Raw genomic sequence first — 10,000 nt, forward strand, 5'->3', positions numbered from 1 at the left:
ATCATTACAGTTGTTGGTTAACTAGTCTTGTTGTCTCAACATCATTACAGTTGTTGGTTAACTAGTCTTGTTGTCTCTAATACATCATTAAAGTTGTTGGTTAACTAGTCTTGTTGTCTCTAATACATCATTATAGTTGTTGGTTAACTAGTCTTGTTGTCTCAACATCATTACAGTTGTTGGTTAACTAGTATTTTTGTCTCAACATCATTACAGTTGTTGGTTAACTAGTCTTGTTGTCTCTAATACATCATTACAGTTGTTGGTTAACTAGTCTTGTTGCCTCTAATACATCATTACAGTTGTCTGTCTGTCTCTCTCTCTCTCTCTCTCTCTCTTTTCTCTCTCTCTCTGTCTCTCTCTCTCTCTCTCTCTGTCTCTCTCTCTTTTCTCTCTCTCTCTCTGTCTCTCTCGCTCTGTCTCTCTCTCTCTGTATCTCTCTCTTATCTCTCTCTCTCTCTCTCTCTCTCTCTCTCTCTCTCTGTCTCTCTCTCTCTATCTCTCTCTCTTTTCTCTCTCTCTCTCTCTCTCTCTCTCTCTCTCTCTCTCTCTCTCATTCTTCCTCTTAACCCCCTCTCTCTGTCACCCTCTCTATATATTTATCTCTCTCTCATTCTTCCTCTTAACCTCTCTCTGTCTGTCTCTATCTGTGTGTGTGTGTGTTTCAGCCCAGGGCAGTGTGGGTGGAATAGGAATTACACAGGGTGGGGAGGGGAGAGAGAGAGAATGTGAGAGAGGGAGGAGAGACAGAGAGAATGTGACAGTGAGTGGTGGCTTGGACACATCTGAGCCAGCAACTAGAGATTTCTCTCCACGACAAACACACACTCACCTCTTCACACACACACACACACATTTTCCTCCTCACACACACACACACACATACACACACACACTCAGCGATGGATGGATATGTATTTTGAGGCAATGTTTCTGATGCCGTGCTGAGATCCACTTCTCTTCCTCATGGAGCAGAAAACCCTGAACTGTGAGGGAGCTACGGAAGGAGTAAGTAGAGAGAGAGAGAGAGAGAGAGTGTGTGTGTGTCTTTGTCTGTGTCTGTGTCTGTGTCTGTGTCTGTGTGTGTGTGTGTGTGTGTGTGTCTCTAATACGTGTGTGGTCATGTAGTGGAATGTTTCTGGTCAACAGCTGATCTCAGAACCGTCAGGAGTGTCAGAACTATTATCGGTTCTGTACATTCACAGCTATAAGTTATTCTCGTTTCATTATAGAGTCAACCCCTAAGTTAATAACAACATACTGTTTACATTTCACCCATTGGGATTTACATGGTGATTTACGAAGATGTGCAGTTGTCTTGGCGATCTGATTTAGAAACCGGTTGGTAGATGTCTATAGTTCAGACAGTTGTCTTGGCGATCTGATTTAGAAACCGGTTGGTAGATTTCTATAGTTCAGACAGTTGTCTTGGCGATCTGATTTAGAAACCGGTTGGTAGATTTCTATAGTTCAGACAGTTGTCTTGGCGATCTGATTTAGAAACCGGTTGGTAGATTTCTATAGTTCAGACAGTTGTCTTGGCGATCTGATTTAGAAACCGGTTGGTAGATTTCTATAGTTCAGACAGTTGTCTTGGTGATATGATTTAGAAACCGGTTGGTAGATTTCTGAAGCTCGTTCAGACAGTTGTCTTGGTGATCTGATTTAGAAACCGGTTGGTAGATTTCTATAGTTCTGACAGTTGTCTTGGCGATCTGATTTAGAAACCGGTTGGTAGATTTCTATAGTTCAGACAGTTGTCTTGGCGATCTGATTTAGAAACCGGTTGGTAGATTTCTATAGTTCAGACAGTTGTCTTGGCGATCTGATTTAGAAACCGGTTGGTAGATTTCTATAGTTCAGACAGTTGTCTTGGTGATATGATTTAGAAACCGGTTGGTAGATTTCTATAGTTCAGACAGTTGTCTTGGTGATCTGATTTAGAAACCGGTTGGTAGATTTCTATAGTTCAGACAGTTGTCTTGGTGATCTGATTTAGAAACCGGTTGGTAGATTTCTATAGTTCAGACAGTTGTCTTGGCGATCTGATTTAGAAACCGGTTGGTAGATTTCTATAGTTCAGACAGTTGTCTTGGTGATCTGATTTAGAAACCGGTTGGTAGATTTCTATAGTTCAGACAGTTGTCTTGGTGATATGATTTAGAAACCGGTTGGTAGATTTCTATAGTTCAGACAGTTGTCTTGGCGATCTGATTTAGAAACCGGTTGGTAGATTTCTATGGTTCAGACAGTTGTCTTGGCGATCTGATTTAGAAACCGGTTGGTAGATTTCTATAGTTCAGACAGTTGTCTTGGTGATCTGATTTAGAAACCGGTTGGTAGATTTCTGAAGCTCGTTCAGACAGTTGTCTTGGTGATCTGATTTAGAAACCGGTTGGTAGATTTCTATAGTTCAGACAGTTGTCTTGGTGATCTGATTTAGAAACCGGTTGGTAGATTTCTATAGTTCAGACAGTTGTCTTGGTGATCTGATTTAGAAACCGGTTGGTAGATTTCTGAAGGGCGTTCAGACAGTTGTCTTGGTGATCTGATTTAGAAACCGGTTGGTAGATGTCTATAGTTCAGACAGTTGTCTTGGCGATCTGATTTAGAAACCGGTTGGTAGATTTCTATGGTTCAGACAGTTGTCTTGGCGATCTGATTTAGAAACCGGTTGGTAGATTTCTATAGTTCAGACAGTTGTCTTGGCGATCTGATTTAGAAACCGGTTGGTAGATTTCTGAAGGGCGTTCAGACAGTTGTCTTGGCGATCTGATTTAGAAACCGGTTGGTAGATTTCTTTAGTTCAGACAGTTGTCTTGGCGATCTGATTTAGAAACCGGTTGGTAGATTTCTATAGTTCAGACAGTTGTCTTGGCGATCTGATTTAGAAACCGGTTGGTAGATTTCTATAGTTCAGACAGTTGTCTTGGTGATCTGATTTAGAAACCGGTTGGTAGATTTCTATAGTTCAGACAGTTGTCTTGGTGATCTGATTTAGAAACCGGTTGGTAGATTTCTGAAGGGCGTTCAGACAGTTGTCTTGGTGATCTGATTTAGAAACCGGTTGGTAGATGTCTATAGTTCAGACAGTTGTCTTGGCGATCTGATTTAGAAACCGGTTGGTAGATTTCTATGGTTCAGACAGTTGTCTTGGCGATCTGATTTAGAAACCGGTTGGTAGATTTCTATAGTTCAGACAGTTGTCTTGGCGATCTGATTTAGAAACCGGTTGGTAGATTTCTGAAGCTCGTTCAGACAGTTGTCTTGGTGATCTGATTTAGAAACCGGTTGGTAGATTTCTATAGTTCAGACAGTTGTCTTGGCGATCTGATTTAGAAACCGGTTGGTAGATTTCTATAGTTCAGACAGTTGTCTTGGCGATCTGATTTAGAAACCGGTTGGTAGATTTCTATAGTTCAGACAGTTGTCTTGGCGATCTGATTTAGAAACCGGTTGGTAGATTTCTATAGTTCAGACAGTTGTCTTGTCGATCTGATTTAGAAACCGGTTGGTAGATTTCTATAGTTCTGACAGTTGTCTTGGTGATCTGATTTAGAACCCGGTTGGTAGATTTCTATAGTTCAGACAGTTGTCTTGGCGATCTGATTTAGAAACCGGTTGGTAGATTTCTGAAGCTCGTTCAGACAGTTGTCTTGGTGATCTGATTTAGAAACCGGTTGGTAGATTTCTATAGTTCAGACAGTTGTCTTGGCGATCTGATTTAGAAACCGGTTGGTAGATTTCTATAGTTCAGACAGTTGTCTTGGCGATCTGATTTAGAAACCGGTTGGTAGATTTCTATAGTTCAGACAGTTGTCTTGGCGATCTGATTTAGAAACCGGTTGGTAGATTTCTATAGTTCAGACAGTTGTCTTGGCGATCTGATTTAGAAACCGGTTGGTAGATTTCTATAGTTCAGACAGTTGTCTTGGCGATCTGATTTAGAAACCGGTTGGTAGATTTCTATAGTTCAGACAGTTGTCTTGGCGATGTGATTTAGAAACCGGTTGGTAGATTTATATAGTTCTGACAGTTGTCTTGGCGATCTGATTTAGAAACCGGTTGGTAGATTTATATAGTTCTGACAGTTGTCTTGGCGATCTGATTTAGAAACCGGTTGGTAGATTTCTATAGTTCAGACAGTTGTCTTGGCGATCTGATTTACAAACCGGTTGGTAGATTTCTATAGTTCAGACAGTTGTCTTGGCGATCTGATTTACAAACCGGTTGGTAGATTTCTATAGTTCAGACAGTTGTCTTGGCGATCTGATTTACAAACCGGTTGGTAGATTTCTATAGTTCAGACAGTTGTCTTGGCGATCTGATTTAGAAACCGGTTGGTAGATTTCTGAAGGGCGTTCAGACAGTTGTCTTGGCGATCTGATTTAGAAACCGGTTGGTAGATTTCTATAGTTCAGACAGTTGTCTTGGTGATCTGATTTAGAAACCGGTTGGTAGATTTCTATAGTTCAGACAGTTGTCTTGGCGATCTGATTTAGAAACCGGTTGGTAGATTTCTATAGTTCAGACAGTTGTCTTGGCGATCTGATTTAGAAACCGGTTGATAGATTTCTATAGTTCAGACAGTTGTCTTGGCGATCTGATTTAGAAACCGGTTGGTAGATTTCTATAGTTCAGACAGTTGTCTTGGCGATCTGATTTAGAAACCGGTTGGTAGATTTCTATAGTTCAGACAGTTGTCTTGGCGATCTGATTTAGAAACCGGTTGGTAGATTTCTATAGTTCAGACAGTTGTCTTGGCGATCTGATTTAGAAACCGGTTGGTAGATTTCTGAAGCTCGTCCAGACAGTTGTCTTGGCGATCTGATTTGTAAATAGTGTAGCCTGTGGTTTTAAACGTTTTCGGTTCAGATTTGAATCCTAGTTAATGATAGTTTTGAATTATTACATGTTCATTAAAGTTAAACTTGGTTCCTGTTCTGGTAATGGAGTCACGTTAACAACAGTTACTGTCGGCCATTTTGAGGGTGAGGAGCAACTTGAAGCTGATTCTCACGTTCACTCTGAATTAGACCATGTCGGTTGTCCTGGGCAACTCCAGTCCTCCAGGGCCTTGATTGGTGTCACACTTTTCCCCCATCCCTAATAAACACACCTGATTAATCACGTTACATTCTAAACTGAAGATCATGATTAGGTGATTATTGGAGTCAGGTGTATTAGCTGGGGCAAAACTGTGACACCAATCAGGCCCTCGAGGACTGGAACTGCCCACCCCTTCTATCTAGACCAGCCTTGAGGCCCCTCCTCTGTAGCCTTGAGGCCCCTCCTCTGTAGCCTTGAGGCCCCTCCTCTGTGGCCTTGAGGGCCCTCCTCTATGTGGCCAGACTATTAACATCCAGCCTTGAGGCCCCTCCTCTGTAGCCTTGAGGCCCCTCCTCTGTGGCCTTGAGGGCCCTCCTCTGTAGCCTCGAGGCCCCTCCTCTGTAGCCTTGAGGCCCCTCCTCTGTAGCCTTGAGGCCCCTCCTCTGTAGCCTCGAGACCCCTCCTCTGTAGCCTTGAGGCCCCTCCTCTGTAGCCTTGAGGCCCCTCCTCTGTAGCCTTGAGGCCCCTCCTCTGTAGCCTTGAGGCCCCTCCTCTGTAGCCTCGAGGCCCCTCCTCTGAAGCCTTGAGGCCCCTCCTCTGTAGCCTTGAGGCCCCTCCTCTGTAGCCTCGAGGCCCCTCCTCTGAAGCCTTGAGGCCCCTCCTCTGTAGCCTTGAGGCCCCTCCTCTGTAGCCTTGAGGCCCCTCCTCTGAAGTCTTGAGACCCCTCCTCTGTAGCCTTGAGGCCCCTCCTCTGTAGCCTCGAGGCCCCTCCTCTGAAGCCTTGAGACCCCTCCTCTGTAGCCTCGAGGCCCCTCCTCTGAAGCCTTGAGGCCCCTCCTCTGTAGCCTCGAGGCCCCTCCTCTGTAGCCTTGAGGCCCCTCCTCTGTAGCCTCGAGGCCCCTCCTCTGTAGCCTTGAGGCCCCTCCTCTGTAGCCTCGAGGCCCCTCCTCTGTAGCCTTGAGGCCCCTCCTCTGTAGCCTTGAGGCCCCTCCTCTGAAGTCTTGAGGCCCCTCCTCTGTAGCCTTGAGGCCCCTCCTCTGTAGCCTTGAGGCCCCTCCTCTGTAGCCTTGAGGCCCCTCCTCTGAAGTCTTGAGGCCCCTCCTCTGTAGCCTTGAGGCCCCTCCTCTGTAGCCTTGAGGCCCCTCCTCTGTAGCCTCGAGGCCCCTCCTCTGTAGCCTTGAGGCCCCTCCTCTGAAGTCTTGAGACCCCTCCTCTGTAGCCTCGAGACCCCTCCTCTGTAGCCTTGAGGCCCCTCCTCTGAAGTCTTGAGACCCCTCCTCTGTAGCCTCGAGACCCCTCCTCTGTAGCCTCGAGGCCCCTCCTCTGTAGCCTCGAGGCCCCTCCTCTGTAGCCTTGAGGCCCCTCCTCTGAAGTCTTGAGACCCCTCCTCTGTAGCCTCGAGACCCCTCCTCTGTAGCCTCGAGACCCCTCCTCTGTAGCCTCGAGGCCCCTCCTCTGTAGCCTCGAGGCCCCTCCTCTGTAGCCTTGAGACCCCTCCTCTGTAGCCTCGAGGCCCCTCCTCTGTAGCCTTGAGGCCCCTCCTCTGTAGCCTCGAGGCCCCTCCTCTGTAGCCTTGAGACCCCTCCTTTGTAGCCTCGAGGCCCCTCCTCTGTAGCCTTGAGGCCCCTCCTCTGAAGTCTTGAGACCCCTCCTCTCTGTGTAACACAGAGGTCAGGAACTTTGATGCACATCTGAAATATGATGTACTTTTAGGCTGAACTGAATAATCTTACAATGTATTTGATTTAAACTGTATTATTTAACCAGGCAAGTCAGTTAAGATCGAATTCTTATTTACAATGACGGCCAAACCGGGCCTACAGATTTACACACACACACACATATACACACACACACACACACACACATACACACACACACACACACACACACACATACACACACACACACACATATACACACATATACACACACACACACACACACACATATATACACACATATACACACACACACATATACACACACACATATACACACACACATATACACACCCACACACACACATATACACACACACATATACACACCACACACACACACACACACACTACACACCACACACACACCACACACACACACACACACACACACACACCACACAGTCCTGTATGTTTATCTTTGACACTGGTGGAAAGCAGCAGAGCACATTGTTCCACTCAACGTGTCAGTGAGAAATGTGACCGACCAGAGTGGTGTCCCTCCTCTAGACCAGGACACACACACACACACACTCACAAACATACAGGGTCACACACACGAGACGCACACACACGAGACGCACACACATGAGACACCCCCCCCCAGAGAGAAAGAGACTTGTGATCAGTGAGGGTCTGTGCAGAGTGAGGAAGGTCATATGATGAGATAGATATGATCAGAGTTGCTGTTTCTAGATTCACCCTAAAACACTCCCAAGTCAACAGCACAACACTCTCTCTATCCAAACCAGTAGCAGATACCATCTCTGAACAGTGTGTTTATACTTGTCTTAAAAAAACTCAGCAACTGACCTTCAATCTCTCTCTCTCTCTCTCTCTCTCTCTCTCTCTCTCTCACTCTCCATCTCTCTCTCTCTTGCTCTCTCTTGCTCTCTCTCTCCATCTCTCTCTCTTGCGCTCTCTTGCTCTCTCTCTCTCTCCGTCTCTCTCTCTCTTGCTCCCTCTCTCTCTCTCTCTCTCTCTCGCTCTCTCTTGCTCTCTCTCTCTCTCGCTCTTCATCTCTCTCTCTCTTGCTCTCTCTTGCTCTCTCTCTCTCTTGCTCTCTCTCTCACTCTCCATCTCTCTCTCTCTTGCTCTCTCTCTCTCTTGCTCTCTCTCTCACTCTCCATCTCTCTCTCTCTTGCTCTCTCTTGCTCTCTCTCTCTCTTGCTCTCTCTCTCTCTCTCCATCTCTCTCTCTCTTGCTCCCTCTCTCTCTCTCTCTCTCTCTCTCGCTCTCTCTTGCTCTCTCTCTCTCTCGCTCTTCATTTTACACCTCAATTGATTAATCAGTGAGCTAGGCAGCCTGGTGGTAAGAGCGTTGGTCCAGTAACCGAAAGGTTGCTGGATCGAATCCCCCGAGCTGACAAGGTAAAAACCTGTCACTCTTTCCATTACTCCAAGACAACTGTCTGAACCATAGAAATCTACCAACCGGGTTCTAAATCAGATCGCCAAGACAACTGTCTGAACGAGCTTGGTCGTCTGACTTGCCAAGAGAATCTGTTCTTAACTGACATGCCTAGTTAAATAAAGGTTCAATTTAAACACTGACAGCAATATGGAATGAGTGACACACACACACAATTTTTATTTCTTCATTTATTTAAACTTAGTTTAGACTGCAGATGGCAGTATTGAGTTATGTTTCTTTGTGTTATATGTGTGTGTGTGTGTGTGTGTGTGTGTGTGTGTGTGTGTGTGTGTTATATGTGTGTGTGTGTGTGTCTGTGTGTGTGTGTGTCTGTGTGTGTGTTATATGTGTGTGTCTGTGTGTGTGTGTGTGTGTCTGTCTGTCTGTCTGTCTGTCTGTCTGTCTGTGTGTGTGTGTGTGTGTGTGTGTGTTTTATAACAGCCATTAAACTGATGCTTTATCTGTTCAATTGCAGCTTTGATTCTCTCTCTTCCTCCCTCCTCCTCCTCTCTCTCCTTCTCGTCCCTCCCTCCTCCTCTCTCTTCCTCCCTCCTCCTCTCTCTCTCCTTCTCGTCCCTCCCTCCTCCTCTCTCTTCCTCCCTCCTCCTCCTCTTTCTCCTTCTCGTCCCTCCCTCCTCCTCTCTCTTCCTCCCTCCTCCTCTCTCTCCTTCTCATCCCTCCCTCCTCCTCTCTCTTCCTCCCTCCTCCTCCTCTCTCTCCTTCTCGTCCCTCCCTCCTCCTCTGTCTCCTTCTCGTCCCTCCCTCCTCTTCTCTCTCCTTCTCGTCCCTCCCTCCTCCTCTCTCTCCTTCTCGTCCCTCCCTCCTCCTCTCTCTCCCTCCTCCGCCTCTCTCTTCCTCCCTCCCTCCTCCTCTCTCTCCTTCTCGTCCCTCCCTCCTCCTCTCTCTCCTTCTCGTCCCTCCCTCCTCCTCTCTCTCCTTCTCGTCCCTCCCTCCTCCTCTCTCTCCTTCTCGTCCCTCCCTCCTCCTCTCTCTCCTTCTCGTCCCTCCCTCCTCCTCTCTCTCCTTCTCGTCCCTCCCTCCTCCTCTCTCTCCTTCTCCTCCCTCCTCCTCCTCTCTCTTCCTCCCTCCCTCCTCCTCTCTCTTCCTCCCTCCCTCCTCCTCTCTCTCCTTCTCGTCCCTCCCTCCTCCTCTCTCTTCCTCCCTCCTCTCTCTCTCCTTCTCGTCCCTCCCTCCTCCTCTCTCTCCTCTCGTCCCTCTCTCCTCCTCTCTCTTCCTCCCTCCTCCTCTCTCTCCTTCTCGTCCCTCCCTCCTCCTCTCTCTCCTTCTCCTCCCTCCCTCCTCTCTCTCCTCTCGTCCCTCTCAAGGGGCTTTATTGGCATGGGACACATGTTATCTTTGCCAAAGCAAGTGGTACTAATAATAATGATAATATACAAAAGTTCCAAAATAGTAGAGACATTACAAATGTCATATTATGTGCATGTAGTTAAAGTACAAAAGGGAAAATAAATCAACATAAATATGTTTTTATGATGTTGTTTGTTCTTCACTGGTTGCCCTTTTCTCGTGGCAACAGGTCACAAATATTGCTGCTGTGATGTCACACTGTGGGATTTCACCCAGTAGATATGGGAGTTTATCAAAATGTGTTTTGTTTTCAAATTCTTTGTGGATCTCTCTAATCTGAGGGAAATATGTCTCTCTGTCTGTCTCCGTCTCTCCCTCTCTCTCTTTCTCTCTCTCACTCTCTCTCTCTCCTTCTCTCTCTCTCTCTCTCTCTCTCTCTCTCTCTCTCTCTCTCTCTCTCTCTCCTTCTCTCTCTCTCCTTCTCTCTCTCTCCTTCTCCCTATCTCTCT

The 10,000-nt window shown here is 46.6% G+C and overlaps 1 protein-coding gene across 5 annotated transcripts in view; it reads left to right on the plus strand.

The window, feature by feature from the left end:
• LOC110516173 (regulator of G protein signaling 12) overlaps positions 1 to 10,000 on the plus strand; it is a 151,817-nt gene that overhangs the window by 62,486 nt on the left and 79,331 nt on the right. For 3 of the 5 annotated variants that reach the window (XR_016483976.1, XR_016483977.1, XM_090188174.1), the window contains exon 9: positions 976 to 1,008. The exons of the other annotated variants lie outside the window; for them this stretch is intronic. Coding sequence is in view for 1 of the 3 variants with exons in the window: in XM_090188174.1 (XP_090044300.1) it covers positions 976 to 1,008 (33 nt within the window). In the remaining 2 variants the exon portion in view is untranslated. The remainder of the gene's footprint in view (positions 1 to 975; positions 1,009 to 10,000) is intronic. 5 annotated transcript variants of the gene reach the window in all.

Source organism: Oncorhynchus mykiss, chromosome 10 (assembly GCF_057628025.1).
Source record: "Oncorhynchus mykiss isolate SJ-2025 chromosome 10, ASM5762802v1, whole genome shotgun sequence".
Lineage (NCBI taxonomy): Eukaryota > Metazoa > Chordata > Actinopteri > Salmoniformes > Salmonidae > Oncorhynchus > Oncorhynchus mykiss.